The 22,675-nt window shown below is 36.8% G+C and overlaps 1 protein-coding gene across 1 annotated transcript; it reads left to right on the forward strand.

The window, feature by feature from the left end:
- Positions 1–6,044: 6,044 nt before the first annotated feature.
- On the forward strand, positions 6,045–6,977 carry LOC123948643 (olfactory receptor 4C11-like). Its single transcript, XM_046015837.1, has one exon. The coding sequence runs from the start codon at positions 6,045–6,047 to the stop codon at positions 6,975–6,977; it is 933 nt and encodes a 310-aa protein (XP_045871793.1).
- The last annotated feature ends 15,698 nt before the right edge of the window (positions 6,978–22,675 follow it).

A 22,675-nucleotide genomic window follows, 5' to 3' on the forward strand; every position in this document is an offset into this window, starting at 1 on the left:
CCCCTGACCCTTCAAAACCTGGTATCTGCTCTTAAAAATTTGTTTCCCATGATCAAAAGATATATAAATATTCTTTTTTTTTTTTAAAGATTTTATTTATTTATTTGACAGAGAGAGAGATTACAAGTAGGCAGAGAGGCAGACAGAGAGAGAGGAGGAAGCAGGCTCCCTGCGGAGCAGAGAGCCCGATGCGGGGCTCGATCCCAGGACCCCGAGATCATGACCTGAGCCGAAGGCAGCGGCTTAATCCAATATTCTTAAAAGTTAGTGTATAACTTGGAACTCCATTAGAGTTAAAATTTTATTTTATTATTTAAAATATGTTTATTTATTTACTTTAAAAGATGTTTATTTATTTACTTCTCAGAGACAGAGCAAGCAGACAAGCAGAGCGAGAAGCAGGCAGCAGCAGAAGCAGGATCCCCACCAAGCAAGAGGCCCAATGCAGGGCTAGATCCCTAGACCCTGAGATCATGACCTGAGTCAAATGCAAATGCTTCCTTGACAGAGCCACCCAGGCATCCCATAACTAAAATTTTTAATGATAAAGATCATGTTTAAAATTTAGTTTGTATCATTCATCCAGAATGGCTCATAGAAATTTTATTTTCGGGAAATAAATGGCATGTGGCATGAGGAAATGCCATCTGTTTCTAATCTGCAAAATGGTGCCTTATGAATCAGCCTCAGGACATGTGCTTCAGCAGCCAAGTGCAGAGCACAATGCTGCCCACTAAAGGCAAAGTTTCTATGGGCTGTTGGAGAAGTCCATGCTCCAGGTGCTTGAGGAGCATAGCACAAAGCCCCAACTGAAGATGAGGGGTGTAGGTGAGGACTAAACATTAGTGTCAGGGGATACTCCCAGTCCAGCTCCAACTGAACAACCCCCAAGGTCATGCCCTCTGTTCTCCTTTTGAGTATTGCCATTTGTGACAACGTGGATGGATCATCATGGGAATTATGCTAAATAAATCAAACAGAAAGACAGACACTGTAAGATCTCATTAGCATGGGAAATCAGAAAAAAATCTATCAAAAAATTGAACTCACAGATACATAGTACATGTTGGTGGATGCCACAATGGGGGATAAGAAGAGTAGATGAAATGGTGAAGGTAGTCAAAGGAAAAAACAAACAAAGCAGAATGAACATGTAGAAACAGGGTGTATTCTTGAGTGTAAACCTGAATTATTATTACTATAACGATTTTTACCATTGATATTAACACTGTTTCATCCCATATTGGAAGGGGAGATGAACCATAAGATACTATGGACTCTGAAAAACAACCTGAGGGTTTTGAAGGGGCAGGGGTGGGAGGTTGGGGGAACCAGGTGGTGGGTAATAGGGAGGGCACGTATTGCATGGAGCACTGGGTGTTGTGCAAAAACAATGAATACTGTTATGCTGAAAAAAAATAAATTAAAAAAAAAAAACTTCTATACATCAAAGGCCACAATCAATAGAGTGAAAAGGTAACTCATGGTATTCCTAAAACTCAGTATCAACAAAATGCTTGAATAAACATTTATCAAAAAAATATACATACAAATGGGCAATGAGCAGATAAGAAAATACCCAACATCACTAAACACTTATGTACATACTGTTCATAGGAATATAAAAATGGCGTAGCAACTATGAAAGACAGTATGACATTCCAGAAAGTTAACAATACAATGATCAAGTGATCTTTATTTTCTGCCTCCAGGTATATAACAAAAGCATTGGAAGTGGGGATTGGAAGAGATATGTGTACCCTTGTCCATATCAGCAATAGTCATATTAGCAGAAATAGGTAAGTCACCCAAGTGTCCATCAACATATGGACAAACAAAATGTGGTATACATACAGTGAAATATTATTCAGCATAGAAAAGGAAGAAAAGGAAGTTTCCTGAGTCATGCTACAACAGAAATACACTTTTTTTTTCCATTTTATTTATTTTTTCAGCGTAACAGTATTCATTCTCCTTGCACAACACCCAGTGCTCCATGCAAAACGTGCCCTCCCCATTACCCACCACCTGTTCCCCCAACCTCCCACCCCTGACCCTTCAAAACCCTCAGGTTGTTTTTCAGAGTCCATAGTCTCTATGGTTCGCCTCCCCTTCCAAATTTTTTTTTTAATAAACATATAATGTATTTTTATCCCCAGGGGTACAGGTCTGTGAATCGCATGGAGAAGCAACATGGGGGGTTAGGGGGATAGGAGAAGAATAAATGAAACAAGATGGGATTGGGAGGGAGACAAACCATAAATGACTCTTAATCTCAGAAATACACTTTGATGACATTATGAACTTGTGGATTAAACTATGAGTTATATTTCAATTCAGTGTCATTTATTTTGTTTCTCAATTTTTCCCGGCTTTTGTCACCTGGGGCTCTTCCCATTGCTCTTGTGTCCCTTTGCCATATTCTCATCACGTGCGTGTGTGTGTGTGTGTGTTTCCACTTCCTTACCTTCCATCACTCCAAGATGCTCCAGTTCATCCTGTACATTCCCTGCCCCAGACCTAGAGTCAGCCATTTGCTTATGAAATTCTATTCATTTTCTTGGATAATGGTATCAAGAACCATGCCCTGGCCACTAGAGCACTAGATAATCACTGTTTGTATTTATTTCTTTTATTCCAGGCAAAAGACGTTCTTTATGACACAAATAATCACTTTTAATTCCAAGAAGAGAACACCTTTCTCCTATAACCTATTAATACATGTTGAGGATTAAGTTCTTCACTACTTCTAGCTCAGGATTCATAATTAAAAAGGAAGGGGGCAAAAAAGGAAAAACAAAAAAAAAAGGAAGGGAGATTTCAGGTAATTACTTTCCCTAGACTCCAATATTTTGCATCATTCAGTTTAAATACCACGGGAGGAAAGGAAAAACAGGGAGCATTTTCCAGTCAACGTTCCATGTGAGATTTGATTTCAGAAAGTGTGGGATGAATCCAGGACCAACTTCTTCAGACATGCAGGTGAGAACCTGAGCTTCAGTGACATCAAATGAGATCAGACAGAATTTTAGAAACACTTTTTTTTTTTTCTTAATTCTCATCTGAGTAAAGAGTAGCCAAATTACTTTGAGAAGAAAGGAGAAGAACTGAACATCCTAACCTTCAGGTAAACTCTTATCAAAGCTGATAAGATTTGTGTTAGGGATTAACATAACTGTGTATATAACTCACAGAAAATTAATCTGATCAATGCCCAGTGTACAACTAACACATAAAACCCATTTGTGGAAGGATAGAAAGTTTAGAGGATTATCTAGACATAGATTATGATGGAAACTGAGAACACTGAGTGATAGAAATGCACAGCAGCAACTGGTGGAGAGACAAGCAAATAGAAATAATATGTATTTGAGTGTCCAGGGAAGTGCTCCATGGAGATATTGATTTTACTTGGGATGGAGGAGGATTCCTTTTTCCGTGTAAGTGAGTATTGGATGTGACTAAAAACTATTGGATTTTATCAATAGGAAAGTCTCCTAGATCTTTAATTTCCCTTTTAATACTTATTAATAAATATGTATTTTTCCCTAGATGATAAATTTAGCAGTAAACAGAAAAAAGATGCCTCTCTTATGTTGCTCCCTTTGAATGCAAGCCTCTCATATCTATTATTATGTGAGCTATACGAATGTCTCAGTCTGTATCTCTATTATATAGATAGATAAGTAGGTCTGATGGATAGAGGATAAATAGATGATAGATGTTGATAAATAGATGGATGATAAATACAGTATATATCAATAAGTAGTTGGGTGGATAGAAAGATAGATATCTTTTTATAATATTTAACTGTTAGAAACCATGGATGAGTTGTCATTCCTGTTTTTCAAAAAGTTGAACAAAGAGCATATCTGGCAAACTGTTAAGAGTGCAGGGAAATCAGACTGATTGGCAATGTGGTTGGGGCATGATGTGGTTAAGAGCCATGAGTCCAAAACTGTCTCTGCAGTAACTCATGCTCTGACACAGACATTTAAATCTTACGCTGGTCCTAGGAATCTTGCTGTCTCTGCAGCCTATATCAGAAGACAGTTGTTATGAACCTTCTGAACCACTAATATGCCAAGGTGATTAATAAACCATCCACTAAGAGAAGGTATTTAAAAGCTTTATTTTTAATGCAGCATTGCTATGATGTAGTTTCAACAACCAAAAGGGATATTTTAATATGGTAAGTAATCCTTTATATTGTATAATATAAAAAATGAAAAAGTTTATGATAGAAACTGAATTTAAAACTCTAAACAACTAGAAATTATTGCGAGTTAAAGTACAGGAGATAAACGGTGAAGTTAACAGATTAAAATAAATTTTATAATAGATTGGGACAAATTATTGAATTTTCACAGCTAAAATATTGTTTGTTTCTCTCTCTCTCTCTCTCTTTCTCTCTCATGTTTATCTCTTTTAGGTGTCCTTATGGAAAACACTATCAAAAGTTTCGACATAATTCCTTGATTGTTCAGAATACTTACAAGAAGATACTTCAGAACTGAACAACCAGGCTCAAATAGTGTGAAAGTGCATTATGTAAATCATGCATGAGTTTTCTCCATTTGGCAACATCCTGTCCTAATAGCTCCTTGCTGTAAACTAAAGAGAGACCTTCACTTCAGAGAGATACCATCTCATACCAATCCCCTAGATTAATATTTATTATGCCTGAAGAATCACATACACTTTTATTATTGACATATTTCATTGTTTCCTTAAGCACTCAGGTGAATAGATTGTGAGAAATATTATGATTCCCACATTATTCAGAAGAAAACAACATGGAAGGTAAGGGCTTACACACTGATAATCAACATGTCAATGATCATATGGATTTTTTTTTTAATTTATTTATTTATTTATTTATTTTAATTTATTTATTTTTATTTGTTTATTTACAACATAACAGTGTTCATTGTTTTGGCATCACACCCAGTGCTCCATGCAGTACGTGCCCTCCCCATTACCCACCACCTGGTCCCTCAACCTCCCAACCCCCCCACACCCCCGCTGCCCCGGATTTTTTAAAATTTATTTTCAACATAACAGTATTCATTGTTTTTGCACCACACCCAGTGCTCCATGCAATACGTGCCCTCTCTACTACCCATCACCTGGCTCCCCAACCTCCCACACCCCACCCCTTCAAAACACTCAGGTTGATTTTCAGAGTCCATAGTCTCTCATGGTTCATCTCCCCTTCCATTTTCCCTCAACTCCCTTCTCCTCTCCATCTCTCCATGTCCTCCATGTTCTTTGTTATGCTCCAGAAATAAGTGAAACCATATGATACTTGACTCTCTCTGCTTGACTTATTTCGCTCAGCATAATCTCTTCCAGTCCCGTCCATGTTGCTACAAAAGTTGGGTATTCATCCTTTCTGATGGAGGCATCATACTCCATCATGTATATGAACCACATCTTCCTTATCCATTCGTCTGTTGAAGGGCATCTTGGTTCTTTCCACAGTTTGGCAACCATGGCCATTACTGCTATAAACATTGGGATACAGATGGCTCTTCTTTTCACTACATCTGTATCTTTGGCGTAAATACCCAGCAGTGCAATTGCAAGGTCATAAGGAAGCTCTATTTTTAATTTCTTGAGGAATCTCCACCCTGTTCTCCAAAGTGGATGCACAAACTTGCATTCCCACCAACAGTGTAAGAGGGTTCCCCTTTATCCACAACCTCTCCAACACACGTTGTTTCCTGTCTTGCTAATTTTGGCCATTCTAACTGGTGTAAGGTGATATCTCAATGTGGTTTTAATTTGAATCTCCCTGAATGCTATCCAGGATCTATAAGGAACACCTCAAACTCCACAAACACAAAACAGATAATCATATCAAAAAATGGGCAGAAGATATGAACAAACACTTCTCCAATGAAGACATACAAATGGCTATCAGACATATGAAAAAATGCTTGTGATCATATGAATTTGATCTCCAAATGGAGTAGTCATTTCATAATACTTTTTATCTGTAGATTATTTCTAACTACCATTTCTCTACTTTGCCTGAAATAATGCAACAAAATAACAGTGTAACTGAGTTCATACTGTTAGGATTGACCCAAAATCCCATGAGACAGAAAATGGTATTTATAATCTTCTTCATTTTTTATCTGGGAACAGTGATAGGGAATTTGCTTATTATTGTGACCATCAAGTACAGCCCTACACTTGGGAGCCCCATGTACTTTTCCCTATTTTATTTGTCCCTTACAGATTCCTGCTTCTCAACATCCATAGCTCCCAGACTAATTGTGGATTCCCTCTCTGCAAAAAAAATCATAACGTACAATGAGTGCATGACTCAAGTCTTTGCCCTACATTTATTTGGCTGTATGGAGATCTTTGTGCTCATCTTCATGGCCGCTGATCGTTATGTGGCCATCTGTAAGCCCTTACATTACCCAACCATCATGAGACGACAGGTCTGCACCGTCCTTATTATTCTTGCATGGATAGGGTCTTTTATCCATTCTATAGCCCAGATTATCCTGGCCTTGAGACTGCCTTTCTGTGGACCCAATTTGATTGATCATTACTGTTGTGATTTGCAACCCTTGCTGAAACTTGCTTGCATGGACACCTATAGGATCAACCTACTGTTGGTGTCTAACAGTGGGGCCCTTTGCTCAAGCAGTTTTGTGATTCTGATAATCTCATACATTGTCATCTTGCATTCCCTGAGAAACCACAGTGCAGAAGGAAGGAAGAAAGCTCTCTCTACTTGCACTTCTCACATCATAGTAGTAATCTTATCCTTTGGTCCATGTATATTCATATATACACGCCCCCCAACCACTTTCCCTATGGACAAGATGGTGACCGTATTTTATACTATTGGGACCCCTTTTCTCAATCCACTCATCTACACACTGAGGAATGCAGAAGTGAAAAATGCCATGAGAAAGCTCTGGCATATCAAAATTACCTCAGAAAGCAAAATATGAATTGAGGACTTTGGTTGATCACTTAAACTGTATACATATCAAATACGATAGTGTATATCATGACTTGCTGGATGCACTCTAAAAAAGACAGCTGATTTCCTTTCTTTATTCTGTACTTCTGTCCTCAAACTAGTAGCTTCCCTCATAATGCCAGCCTGGTTCTTACTTTACCTGAGAGCTCAACTCTGACACTATTGATTATGAAATAGTCCTCACATCTCAGTCTACACTCTGTTTTTGTAATGAGAAAGATATTTATACAGACACAACTGTTCAAACAATAAACAGCCAGAAAGAATGAAAGAAAGGACAGAAAGAAGGAAGGAAGGAAGGAAGGAAGGAAGGAAAAAAGGAAGGAAGGAAGGAAGAAAAGTAAAGAAATTCTTGTTCTCTATGATTTGTAATTCTCTCTAAAGCACATTTCAATTAAGGTATCCAGCTTTCCCTTGAGGACATTCAGAGCAAAGGAGCTAACTGTGAGTCAAGAAGTTCTTTTCATTATATCATTAGATTATCTTGATAAATATTTCATTCTAGTGAAACAAAGGCTATTATATACATATATACATATATATTTCATATATATATTAATATATGTAATTTTTTTCTTATACAATTGCTTTAATGTTTCCTTTGACTATTAGGATAACAAAGGCATTATGTATGGGATTTTCTAAATGTAGTATTACAAAGTTCTCATGATATTCATCTAATTTCTATGATTGTTAAATGGGGGCTACAAAAAGAGACTTCTACAACTCTAAGAGGGAAAGAAGTAAAGCAATTTATGCTATTAAGACTAAATAAGAATTGGGCACCTGGGTGGCTCAGTGGGTTAAGCCGCTGCCTTCGGCTCAGGTCATGATCTCAGGGTCCTGGAATCGAGTCCTGCATCGGGCTTTCTGCTCAGCAGGGAGCCTGCTTCCCTCTCTCTCTCTCTGCCTGCCTCTCTATCTACTTGTGATCACTCTCTGTCAAATAAATAAATAAAATATTTTTAAAAAAAGACTAAATTAGAATTTACAATACACCATAGATACAACATATTATCCAAGAATGAAGTACAGAAAGGTAGAAACAACCTTAAAGGAAAAAAGTGAATATAATATCCATCTAATACTGTGTTGTATCAATGGAATAAAAGAAAGTTTGAGAGGCATTCAGAAATACTCAGTATCCTTGTATCTAGTTAATGGAGTGTGAGAAAACTTACTTTTGCAGCAAGAAGTCATTTTCTTTCTCTGTTGATGCTTCATTACTAAAGGGGTAGTGTATATTGTCAAGTTAGAATTGCCAATAGAATTTGATGTTTATAGTGAGCAGAGCAGATTTACAGCCATGCCGTGAATAGATGTATACCAGGGTTTATATCATGAACTTCTAAAATTCATTCATTTCATCACAAAAACACTGGGGGTTGCTGGGGGAAGGTGAGTTTGGGAGAGGGGGAGGGGGTTATGGACACTGGGGAGGGTATGTGCTATTGTGAGTGCTGTGAATTGTGTAAACCTGGTGATTCACAGGCCTGTACCCCTGGGGATAAAAATACATTTTATGTTTATAAAAATAAATAAATAAATAAAATTCATTCATTTCAGAGAACACAAAAAACTGACTCAAAGGGATACATGGATGTCAAGGTTATAGCAGAATTTATCTGCAATGACCAAATTGTAGAAATAGCTGTAGTGTCCATCAAATGACGAATTGGAAAATATATGGTATATTTAAGTATACAGTGTGTTTATATATTTATATATATAGATAGATAGATGATAGATAGGTATATATAATGGCATATGAGTCAAATATCAACAAGAATGGGAAGTGAGATCTTGCCATTTGCCATGACAAGGATGGAGCTAGATAGTAGTATGCGAGGCAAAAACAGTCAGAGAAAGATAAATACCATATGATTTCACTCATGTGAAAATTAAGAAACAAAACAAATGAGTATAGGAAAAAACAGAGAGACGGTATCAAATCAACAAACAGATTTTTAAATATAGAGAACAAACTGATGGTTACAAGGGTAGTTGGGTAGGAGGACAGGTTAGATATGTGATTGGCATTTAGTAGTACACTCACTAAATTTTACACTTGTAACACCTGTTACACTTTATATTAGTAAACTGGCATTTAAACAAAAACTGAAATACATGCATCATACATACATACATAATGAATAAATATAAATTCATTTATATCAGTGTATTCAAATGTACCCGATCCTTAGTAACTGCTTTAAGATTCCATTTCAGGTTTTTTGTTTGTTTGTTTGTTTGCTTGTTTGTTTTACTTTTTAAAGATTTTATGTATTCATTTTAGATATGAGGAGGGGCAGAGAGAGATGGAGAGAAAGAATCTCAAGCAGACTCACCACTGAGCTGTGTGCCCCACAATGGGCTTGATCCCATGACATCAGGACCCAATCCAAAATGTAGAGTCAGACACCTAACTGAATGAGCCATCTAGATGCCCTCCAAAATGATATTTTCAATATATACAAGTTCTTCTAATTAATAAGAGTAAACTAAAAGAAAAAGCAATAGAAAATTTAGTGAAGGATATTAACAGACAAACCACAAAGGACATATAATGGTCCTTAAAATTACATTATATAGTTTTATAATTAAACATATAAACATATGTTTAAACAGAAAAGGATTTTCAGCATCACTAGACATCCAAATTATGCATCATGAGGACACCTGGGTGGCTCAATTGTTAAGTGTCTGCCTTTGGCTCAAGTCATGATTTAGGGGCCCAATCTGACCCAGATTCAGGTCTGACCATAAATCCCAATTCCCTTTCTCTCTATGCTCCTTTATACAAATTGCAAGCACATGCCTTATTATTAACTGTATTATTCCTGGTAAATTACACTATGTAAATTCTGTGTCCTTTTAAAACAGTTGATCTTTGGGTTGTGAAAATAACCCATATGATCCTCCCTGGGATAGTATAATTTTGGAGAAACTGTTTTAAGTCAAGATCAAGAGGCAGATCACTAGAAGAGGCAGTTTGGTTAAGTCTTATCTTGCATGGGACAGAGTGGGAAGTTGCCTTGTCAGCAGTCGAGAAAGGATACATCAAGGCATCTTCATACTTCCATTTCATTTTAATGCTATTCCCCATTATTTACCTAGAAAAACTTTTTCAATACCAATAGTTTCCTCCCGTCAAAGATTTTTTTTAAATAAATACATTAAAATATCATGTTTTCAGTGTTCTCATTACTTTTTGCTTTTGGGAATATTACAAAGCTTAGTGGTTACACCAGTGTCCTAAAGTTGGCATGTTAACATACAAAAATTATATGCATATTTCAGTTGTACAACTTGGTTTTTCATATACATGCAATGTGTAAAGATCACCACAATCTAATTAGCATATCTGACTTCTCTATATATTTACCAGTGTATACGTGTGTGTGTGTGTGTGTGTGTGTGTGTAAGAAGATTTCATTTAACATCAATCCTTTCTGCAATTTCAAGTATGTGTTATGATGTTGTTAGCAATAGTGACCATGTTATATATTAGATGTCTGGAACTTATTCTTTCTATGTAGCTGAGTCCTTGCACCCTTGGACCAACATCTCTCCATTCCCCCCAATCCCTGGCCCCTAATAACCACCATTATACTCTCTGACTCTGTGAATTGAAATATATCATTTCCACATTTAAGTGAGATCATGCAGTATTTCTCTTTCTGTGTCCCATTGTTTCACTTAACATCAAGTCCTTCAGCTCCGTCTATGTTATGGCAAATCACAGAATTTTCCTCTATTTAAAGTCCGAATAATATATGTCTCACATTTCCTATATTGATTCATAAGTCAGGGATGAGGTTGCACCCACACCTTGGCTACTGTGAATAATGATGCAAGGAACCTGGGAACACAGACAGCCCTTCACAATCATGATTTCTGATCCTTTGGTTATCTACCCAATGGTAGGATTGAAGGATGGTAGTTCTTTTACTTCTTGGAGGAACCTTTATATTCTTTTCCATAATGACTGTATAAATTTACATACCATTCAATAAGATACACGGGGATCCCTTTATTCTACATCCTCATTAACATTTCGTATCTCTTGTGTTCTTGATAATAGTCAGTCTAACAGATGTGAAGTGATATGTCATTTATGATTTTGATATACATTTCCCTGAGAATGAGTGTTGTTGAGCACCTTTTGTTGTACTTGTTGTCCATTTGTGATTCTTTGGGAAAAGGTCAATTCAGTCCCTCTGCCTATTTTGTAATCAGAAGAGATGAAGGGGATCTCCATTGCTTCTGCTCAATTTTCCTGTGAACCTGAAACTGCTCTAAAAATTGTCTGTTATTAAAAAGCTGTTAAGAAGGAGACAAAAATTTAGTATTAGATAAACTCCATCTATTCCATTAGCTCAGAAAAATATACAAAAGAAATAAAATAAGCTATAAAGGGGAGAGAAAAGTAAATTACAATAAGATGAACTTATTCCCCCAAATTGAATAATCACATAAAGGAAAATACACTGCACTTGAAAGAAAGAAGTTGACACAATAGACAGAATAATCTTCATCTAATAAAAGTAATGGACTGATGATAAACTTGTCAGTATGATAAATCCTGGAAGAAAGAGACCATGCACTATGAGTAAATGTGTGGTTCAATTTGCATGAAGCTATAGAATAGACAATACTAAGAGTGAAAGAAATGAGGACAATAGTTGCATCTGAGTGAATTAACTGGAAAGGAGTGTGATAGTATTTTCAGAGTTAATGAAAATATTCTAGATTTTGAATTTGTTAATGGCTTTGTGTGTATATACTTTTATTAAAATGCATCAAACCATATACTTTAAAGGTCTGCTATTCATTATATGTGATATTTGTCTAAGAGAAAGAATTGTATTACTAAAAAACATAAACAAACAAATAAAACCTTACCAATATATGTAAAAAAATTCCTATCAAATATAGTGAAAAAGGCAGAACAGTGCCTGAGATTTCATCAAAATGAAAAACATTTATACAGAAAATTATGTCATCAAAGAAATGTTAAGTCAACCCACATATTGGGATAAAATACTTGGAAAATCATGAATCTGAAAAAGATCTTGTTTTCAGATATATTAGTGGTATAAAGAACATAATAATAAGGATTAATTATTTAAAAAAAACAACATGTCAACTGGCAATTTATGCCAAAAACTGTATCTCCACAAAAATATACAAATACCAAAGAACTGAAAAGTGTTTAACACCTTCAGATAACAGGAAACACAAACCTAAGCTATAATGAGATAAACTTTCCATCCACTAAGATGTCTAGAATTTAAAAATAAAATAAATAAGAAGCAAAACAAAAAATAAAACAAACAAAAAAGTCAGTATCTAGTTGTTTTTTTTTTTCAGTGTACCAGAATTCATTGTTTATGCACCACACCCAGTACTCCATGCATTACATGCCCTCCATAATATCCACCACCAGGCTCACCCAACTTCCTATGCCCCAACCCTTCAAAACCCTCAGATTGTTTTTCAGAGTCCATAGTCTCTCATGGTTCATCTCCCCCTCCAATTTCCCTCAACTCCCTTCTCCTCTCTATCTCCCCATGTCCTCCATGTTATATCTTATGCTCTACAAATAAGCAAAACCATATGATAATTGACTCTCTATGCTTGACTTATTTCAATCAGCATAATCTTTTCCAGTCCTATCCATGTTGATACAAAAGTTGGGTATTCATCCTTTCTGATGGAGACATAATACTCCATCGTGTATATGGACCACAACTTCCTTATCCATGCATCTGTTGAAGGGCATCTTGGTTCCTTCCACAGTTTGGCAACTGTGGCCAATGCTCATATAAACATTGGGGTAAAGATGGCCCTTCTTATCACCATATCTGTATCTTCGGGGTAAATACCCAGTAGTGCAATTGCAGGGTCATAGGGAAGCTCTATTTTTAATTTCTTAAGGAAACCCCAGACTGTTTTCCAAAGTCACTCTACGAACTTGCATTCCCACCAGATTGTAAGAGCGTTCCCCTTTCTCCACATCCTCTCCAACACACGTTATTTACTGTCTTGTTAATTTTGGCCATTCTATCTGGTGTAAGGTGGTATCTCAATGTGGTTTTGATCTGAATCTCCCTGATGGCTAGTGATGATGAACATTTTTTTATGTGTCTATTAGCCATTTGCATGTCTTATTGGAGAAGTGTCTGTTCATGTCTTCTGCCCATTTTTTTTTAAGATTTTATTTATTTATTTGACAGAGAGAGATCACAAGTAGGCAGAGAGGCAGGCAGATAGAGAGAGAGAGAAGGAAGCAGGCTCCCTGCTGAGCAGAGAGCCCGATGAGGGACTCGATCCCAGGACCCTGAGATCATGACCTGAGCCGAAGGCAGCGGCTCAACGCACTGAGCCACCCAGGTGCCCCTTCTGCCCATTTTTTGACATGATTATCTGTTTTCTGCGTGTTGAGTTTGAGGATCTTTATAGATCCTGGATATCAGCCTTTTGCCTGTACTGTCATTTGTGGATATCTCCTCCCATTCTGTGGGTTGCCCTTTGTTTTGTTGACTGTTTCCTTTGCTGTGCAGAAGTTTTTGATCTTGATGAAGTCCCAAAAGTTCATTTTTGCTTTTGTTTCCTTTGCCTTTGGAGACATATCTTGAAAGAAGTTCCTGTGGCTGATATCAAAGAGGTTACCGCCTATGTTCTCCTCTAGGATTCTGATGGATTCCTGTCTCATATTGAGGTCTTTTATCCATTTTGATTTTATCTTTGTGTACGGTGTAAGAGAATGGTCGAGTTTCATTCTTCTACATATAGCTGTCCAGTTTTCCCAGCACCATTTATTGAAGAGACTGTCTTTTTTCCATTGTATATTTTTTCCTGTTTTGTCGAAGATTATTTGACCATAGAACTGAGGGTCCATATCTGGGCTCTCCATTCTGTTCCACTGGTCTATGTGTCTGTTTTTATGCCAGTACCACGCTGTCTTGGTGATCACAGCTTTGTAGTAAAGCTTGAAATCAGGTAACGTGATGCCGCCAGTTTTGTTTTTGTTTTTCAACATTTCCTTAGCAATTCGTGGTCTCTTCTGATTCCATACAAATTTTAGGATTATTTGCTCCAGCTCTTTGAAAAATACTGGAGGAATTTTGATTGGGATGGCATTAAAAGTATAGATTGCTCTAGGTAGTATAGACATTTTAACAATGCTTATTCTTCTGATCCAAGAACATGGAACGGTCTTCCATCTTTTTGTGTCTTCTTCAATTTCTTTCATGAGTGTTCTCTATTTCCTCAAGTACAGATCCTTTACCTCTTTGGTTAGGTTTATTCCCAGGTATCTTATGGTTCTTGGTGCTATAGTAAATGGAATCGATTCTCTAATTTCCCTTTCTGTATTTTCATTGTTAGTTTATAAGAAAGCCACTGATTTCTGTACATTGACTTTGTATCCTGCCACGTTACTGAATTGCTGTATGAGTTCTAGTAGTTTGGGGGTGGAGTCTTTGGGGTTTTCCATATGAAGAATCATGTCATCTGTGAAGAGAGAGAGTTTGACTTCTTCCTTGCCGATCTGGATACCTTTTATTTCTCTTTGTTTTCTGATTGCCATTGCTAGGACTTCTAATACTATGTTGAACAAGAGTGGTGAGATTGGGCATCCTTGTCGTGTTCCTGATCTCAAAGGGAAGGCTGTCAACTTTATCCCATTGAGGATATTTGCTGTGGGTTTTTCATAGATGGATTTGATGAAGTTGAGGAATGTTCCCTCTATCCCTATACTTTGAAGCATTTTAATCAGGAATGGATGCTGGATTTTGTCAAATGCTTTTTCTGCATCAATTGAGAGGACCATGTGGTTCTTCTCTCTTCTCTTATTGATTTGTTCTATCACATTGATTGATTTGCAAATGTTGAACCATCCTTGTAACCCAGGGATGAATCCCACCTGCTCATGGTGGATAATCTTTTTAATATGCTGTTGGATCCTGTTTGCTAGGGTCTTGTTGAGAATCTTAGCATCCATATTCATCTGTCATATTGGTCTGATATTTTCCTTTATGGCTTGGTCTTTGCCTGGTTTGGGGTTCAGGGTAATGCTGGCTTCATAAAAGGAGTCTGGGAGTTTTCCTTCTGCTTCAATTTTTTGAAACAGCTTCAGGAGAATAGGCATTATTTCTTCTTTGAAGGTTTGGTAGAATTCCCCAGGAAATCTGTCAGGGCCTGGGCTCTTGTTTTTTGGGAGGTTTTTGATCACTGCTTCAATCTCGTTACTAGATATCAGTCTATTCAGGTTATAAGTTTCTTCCTGTTTCAATTTTGGGAGTTTCTAGTTTTCCAGGAATGCATCCATTTCATCTAGGTTGCTTAACTTATTGGCATGCAACTGTTGATAATAATTTCTGATGATTGTTTCTATTTCCTTGGTGTTATTTGTGATCTTTCCCTTTTCATTCATAATTTTATTAATTTCAGCCTTCTCTCTGTTCTTTTGGATTAGTTTGGCCAATGGTTTATGGATCTTATTTGTTCTTTCAAAAAACTAGCTTCTAATTTCATTGATGCGTTCTACTGTGTCTCTAGTTTCTATCTTATTGATCTCTGCTCTAATCTTGCTTATTACCCTTCTTCTGTGAGTAGTTGGCTTAGTTTGTTGTTGATTCTCCAGTTCTTTAAGGTGTAGAGACAGTTAGTATATTCTGGATTTTTCAATTTTTTGAGTGAGGTTTGGATGGCTATGTATCTCTCCCTTAGGACTGCCTTTGCTGCATCCCATAGGTTTTGGACTGAAGTGTCTTCATTCTCATTGCCATGAATTGTTTAAGTTCTTTTTTGATCTCCTGGTTGATCCAAGCACTCTTAAGCAAGGTGGTCTTTAGCTTCCAAGTGCTTGAGTTCCTTCCAAACTTTTGCTTGTGGTTGAGTTCCAGTTTCAAAGCATTATGATCTGAGAATATTAAGGGAATAATCTCAGTCTTTTGGTATTGGTTGAGCCCTGATTTGTGACCCAGTATGTGGTCTATTCTGGAGAATGTTCCATGTGCACTTGAGAAGAATATGTATTATGTTGTTTTAGGGTGGAATGTTCTATATATAGATCTATGAGGTCCTTCTGATCCAATGTGTCATTCAATGCTCTTGTTTCTTTATTGATTTTCTGCTTGGATGATCTGTCTATTATTGAGAGTGGCATCTTAAGATATCCTACTATTAATGCATTCATATCAATATGCATTTTTATCTTGAAATAGTTTTCTTATGAAAGTGGCTCCCATATTATGGGAATAAATATTTACAATTGTTAGATCTTCTTGGTGGATAGTCCCTTTAAGAAATATGTAGTCTCCTCCTGTATCTCTGACTACAGTCTTTAGTTTAAAATCTAATTTATCTGAAATGAGAATCGTTACCCCCAAGCTTCTTTTGAGGCCCAGTGGTATGAAAGAAGCTTCTCTGTTCCTTCACTTTCAGTCTGGATGTATCCTTAGGTTCAAAATGAGTCTCTGTAGACAACATATGGATGAGCCCTGTTGTTTTATCCAATCTGCAACCCTGTATCATTTTGTGGGTGCATTTAGGCCATTCACGTTGAGAGTGATTATTGAGTGATACGTTTTTATTGACATCGTGTTACCTGTGAAGTCTTTGTTTCTATAGATTGTCTTAATATACTCCTGTTCGATGATATTCTTGGTTTTTTTTTTCCTCTTTTATAACCCCCCCCTTAATATTTCTTACAGTGCCAGCTTGGTGGTCACATACTCTTTTAAACCTTGACAACCTTGCATGCTATTTATCTCTCCATCCATTTTGAATGTCAGTCTTGTGGATAAAGTATTCTTGACAGCATGTTCTTCTCATTTAGTGCCCTGAATACATCTTGCCAGTCCTTTCTGGCTTGCTGGATTTCTGTGAACAGGTCTGACATTATTTTGATGGGCTTTCCTCTGTATGTAAGGACTCTCTTTCCCCTAGCTGATTTCAAGAGCTCCTGTCTAAAATTATGATTCATCATTTTCACAATCAGGTTTCTCGAGTTCTTTCTAGATTCTATGATCTTGTGGGAAGATCTTTCTACCTCTAGGACTCAAACACTGGTTCCATTCACCAGATTGGGAACATTTTCTTGGAGAATTTATTCAACTATATCTCGTAGTCGTCTTTCTTTCTCTTATCACTCAGGGATTCCAATAATTCTGACATTGGAACCTTTCATGGTGTCATTTATTTCCCTAATTCTGATTTTGTGGCTTCTAAGCTGTTTGTTCCAGGCTTCCTCCTGATCCTTTTTCTCTATCAGTTTGTCCTCCAGATCACTAATTCTATCTTCTGCTACAGTTGCTCTAGTTTTTAGAGAATTTAGATTAGATTGGAACTCATTGAGAGCATTGTTAACATCATCCCTGGTGGCTTTCACTTCTGCCCTAATCAATTCCATTTTGTCATCAAAGAGTTTCACCACTCTACCTATTGCTTAGATAATTGTTAGGCCAAATTCCCTTTCTGACATCCTGTTTATGTCCAATTCCAAAAGCTCTGATGGAGAGGGCCCAGTCTCTGAATTTTTCCTCTTTTGGGCTTTCCTCCTTCTACTCATTTTGGTGAGATATGGCTGAATGGATGTGTAGATGAATGTATCAACTGTGGTGCAGGCAAGGTGCAATCTGGAATGCTTCTGAGGAATCGAGAGTCCCACCAAAAGAAAAAAAGAAAAGAGAGAGAGAGGGAGCAAGAGAGAGAGAGAAAAAAAAAAAGAAAAGAAAAGAAAAGGAAAAAGAAAAGAGAAGGTCCAGCCCAAATGGGCCCCAAAGGTAAGATTTATAAAGTACACAAATAAAGACAAACAAAAAGATCAACAAAAGTAGATGACAAGAGAAAAGAAAAATAAATAAATAAATAAAAAGAACTCAGTCAAAATGAACCCCAAGTGTAAGACTCATATACTACCAGAACAAAAACAAATACACAGAAACATAGCAGATAGTGCCTAGGTTTAGTGAGGTACTAGAGAAATTGGGGTTCTCATAAGTTGCTGGTGATAAGGTTAAATGGTGCAACCACTTTGAAAAACAATGTGACAGCTCCTCAAAGTGTTAAAAGAGAAAACATATTGTATAATACTTTTTTTATGAAATATTAGAGAAGCCAATCTAAAGTGAAAAAAGTAGATTTGGGGGCCCCTTGGTGGCTCAGACTGTTCAGTCTTGGACTCTTGATTTCATCTCAGATCATAATCTCAGTGTCCTGGATTTAGCCTTACATTGGGCTCTGCATTCAGCATGGACTCTGCTTAAGACACTCACATTTTTCTGCTTCCTGCTGCCAATGCTCTGGAATTCGATCTCTAATTCTCTTATTTAAAAAAAAAAAAAGGGGGCACCTGGGTGGCTCAGTGGGTTAAAGCCTCTGCCTTCAGCTCCAGTCATGATCCCAGGGTCCTGGGATTGAGCCCCGCATGGGGCTCTCTGCTCAGCAGGGAGTCTGCTTCCTCCTCTCTCTGCCTGCCTCTCTGCCTACTTGTGATCTCTCTCTCTGTCAAATAAATAAATCAAATCTTTAAAAAAAAAAGGGAGAGAGAGAGAGATTGAGAGGGGAAAGGGAGAGAAAAAGAAAAAAAAGAAAAAAAAAAGAAAAAAAAAAGAAAGAAAAAGAAAAAACAGAAAGTAGGCCATATTTTCCTAGGACTGCTGGTGATTATGATGAGGGGAATGAGAAGGGACTAAATTAGTATGAAGTTTCTTTTTCTATTTTATTTTATTTTCTATATTTTTTATTATGTTAGTCACCATATAGTACATCATTAGTTTTTGATGTAGTGTTCCATGATTCATTGTTTGAGTATAACACACAGTGGAGTTTCTTTTAGAGTGGCAAAGATGTTGCAAAATTAGATAATGATGATTCACAGCCTTCTATACCAAAAAATATTACATTACATACTTTAAATAAGTGAATTGTATTGTATGAGGATAATGTATCAATAAAGCTGTTAAAAACAGATAAATGTTTAATCTAGCAATCATTTGTACAGAATAAAAGTCCATACAGCAATCATTATTAAATATCTATTTTGGGGCACCTGGGTTGCTCAGTGGATTAAGCCTCCACCTTAGGCTCAGGTCATGATCTCAGGGTCCTGCATCAGGCTCCCTGCTGAGCAGGGAGCCTGCTTCCTTTTCTCTGTCTCTGCCTGCCTCTATGCCTATTTGTGATCTCCCTCTGTCAAATAAATAAATAAAATCTTTAAATATATATATGTGTATATATATATATATGTGTGTGTATATATATATATATATATATTTCCAAGGAACAGAAAACATATAAATATTCTATTAAAATTACTGTGTCAGAGTGACTTGGATCTATTCTGATTAAAATTTTAAATGATCAAGATCATATTTGAAAATTTAGTTTGTATCATTCATACAGAATGGCTCATAGAAATTTTATCATTGGGAATAAATAGCATTTGACATAAGAAATGGCCATCTCTTTCAAATCTGCAAAATGGTGCCATAGGAACTACACCCAGGATATCTGATTTAGCATCTAAGAGCAGAGCACAGTGCTGTCCAATAAAGGCAAAATTTCTATGTGTTTCTAGAGAGTCCATGATCCAGGTACTTGAGGAGCATATCACAAAACCCCCACAGGAGCTGAGGGTTGTAGGTGAGGAACAAATTTTTGAGCAAGGAGAGACTGACTGGTCCAGCTCCAACTAAACAGCCCCAAAGGACTGTCATCATAAAAATTAGGTATTGTTCACCTTTTGAGTATTGCCATTTATTACCACATGGATGTATCAATATGGGAATTATGCTAAGTAAGTCAAACAGGAAGACAGACACTGTATGATCTGATTAGCATGGGGAATCTTAAATAATAATTGTATTTTAAAATGAACTTATAAATAGAGAGACCCTATTGGTGTTTGCCACAGTGGAGGATAGGAAGGGTGGATGAAATAGGTGAAGGTGATCAACAGAAGAAATTTCCAGTTATAAAGTAAACAAATATTACCTGATGGGAATGTAATAATGTATTAGAGACCGTAGTTAATAATACTATATTCTTTACCTCAACATTACAGTGTAGCTCCTGAAAATTTTCATCATAAGAAAAGCATGTAACTATGTGTTGTGATGGGTGTTAACTAGATTTTTGTGGTGATCATTTTGAAATATATTCCTTATCAAGTCATTAGGTTGTACACCTAAATCCACCAATACTGTTATATGATAACATGATAATTATGATAATTATATGATAATTATATCTTACCAAAAAAGTGGAGTCTATCTCTTTATGCTTTTATTTGGGTTAAACTTGTGACACAACTCACCTGTACTTTAGCCACATGAACAGAAGATGGGAAAAGTGATGTTGTATAATCCCTAAAGGCTGGCTTGAGTGGTCTTAAAACTTTTGTTTTGTGAAACAACCACTGCCCTGAAACAACACTTGTGTGGTAGTGCCCAATCTACACTCCCCAAGAAACTGTGAGAACTGACATGCCTGAGCCAATGGAGTACATGGTCCAAGATGGCCATATATATATATATATATATATATATATATATACACACACACACACACACACACACACACACGTACTCCATTGGCTCAGGTTCAAGATAGTCATATATATATATGGCTATCTTGGACCATGTACTCCATTCAGACTCCATTCATAATACTGAGCATGTTGCCAGGTGAAAGCAGAAGAGGGAACACCCAGCTGAATCCAACCTACATTGTAGAAGCATAATCAAATAAATTGCTTTTATTTTAAGTTTTCAGGTTTTGGTTTGCAATTTAAAACTAGTAATTAGGGGTCATATTGGGGTGGCAATTGGGTAGCTCACTCAGGTAAGCATCCGCCTTTGGCTCAGGTCATGATCTCAGGGTCCCAGAATCAAGATCCTTCTAGGGCTCTCCACTTTGCAGGGAGTCTGCTTCTCCCTATCATTCTCACTCTGCACACACACAGACACACACACACAGACGCTCTCTGTCAAATAAGGAAAAAGAGAATGGGGAGAGTGAAATGGGTAAGAATAGGAGAGGAATAATAAAGAATATTAGTAGTCAAGAGTCAAGTTAATGGCTTACAATCAAAAAGTAGATGTATGGAAGCCTGCATTACAGATTTTCCCAGGTATAAACTAGAAATCAATTTCCCAGCAATTTCCCCAGAAATCACCAAGATTCAATAAAAAAGAAAAGCAGTTTCTTGATTAGATGTGCGACCTAGAGAATTTGTTTTATGTCTCTCACTTTGTTTCCTTATTTAATGTGAATGAATTGACTAAAAATGGAGGTAGCATGATCAAAATACGTATTCCTCAATTTCTCTAAACATTTATGCCAAACAGTAGTAAGCACACATTTTATTTTTATTTTCCAACTACTGGGTTCTTCTTTTATTTTGAATCATAAATAAATGTTGCTCCTTGATATGTTTGTCTTTCAGATAATTTCATTGTCTCTTCAAAACTGGGTGTGCTAGAATTATTCCATGGAAAAAATGAATAATGTAACAATTCATGTTCTGGGGTCTTTCTCATACCTAGCTGTAAGAAGTTTGTTTCTTGGTGGTTTCTTTCTTTTACAAGGTCATTCTCCAGGAAACCTCATCACGATGAGTGTTTACATGAGAAACCTTTCACGGTTCTCATGCATTTCTTCCTCAAACTCTTGTCTTTTGTGGATATTTGTTACTCTTCAGTTACAGCTCCCAAGAATTTTGTTGACCTATTAGCCAAGAGTAAATCTATCTCCTATGTGGGGTGCATGCTGAAACTCTTTGAGGTTCATTTCTTTGGTTTGAAGGCAGATGCTTAACCAACCAAGTGACTTCATCCTTACTGTAATGACCCATGATTGTTATGTGGCTATATATAAACCCCAAATATGTATATGATCGTCATGGACTGGGATGATGCAATAAAACTTTGTTGGGGACCTGGACAGGTGGGTTCTTACACTCCATTCAAGTGGCTTTGGTAGTACAGTTACCCTTTTGTGGACCCAATGAGATCAATCACTATTTTTGTGATGTCCACCCTGTGCTGAAACTTGCCTACACAGACACATATGTCGTCGGTGTTTTGGTGACAGCCAACAGTGGTATCATTGCACTGCAGAGCTTTGTAATCTTGATAATTTCCTATACCATCCTCCTGGTGTCCGTAAGAAAACATTCAGCAGAAGGCAGGCACAAAGCAGTCTCCACTTGTGGCTCCCAAATTGCTGTGGTCATCTTTCTTGGCCACTGTGCTATCATGTATATGCATTGATATTACCCTTTCAGAGGGTAAGATGGTGGCTGTATTTTACACCATTTTCACCCCCATATTAAATTCCCTGATCTATGTTGCTGAGAAAAGAAGTCAAGAATGCGCTGAAAAGACTGTGACACAAGGTTTTCTCAGAAGCTAATGCTAAATTGTTGAAGTAACAATTTAACCAGGATGATCCTAAATTTTCTCCTCTGTTCAACAAAGTCAGTAATAACAACTTCACAAGGTTATTAGAGAACAAAAGAGAGACTAGCACTTTCTACCCACCTGAGGAATTATTTATCATTATTATTATATTTGTTCTAATATTTCATAAGTAGATAAATTTTCTGAATAATCTAGGCCAGAGGAATCTTTTAAACACAGAAGCTCAGGACAA

Source organism: Meles meles, chromosome 8 (genome assembly GCF_922984935.1).
Source record: "Meles meles chromosome 8, mMelMel3.1 paternal haplotype, whole genome shotgun sequence".
Taxonomy (NCBI): Eukaryota; Metazoa; Chordata; class Mammalia; order Carnivora; family Mustelidae; genus Meles; species Meles meles.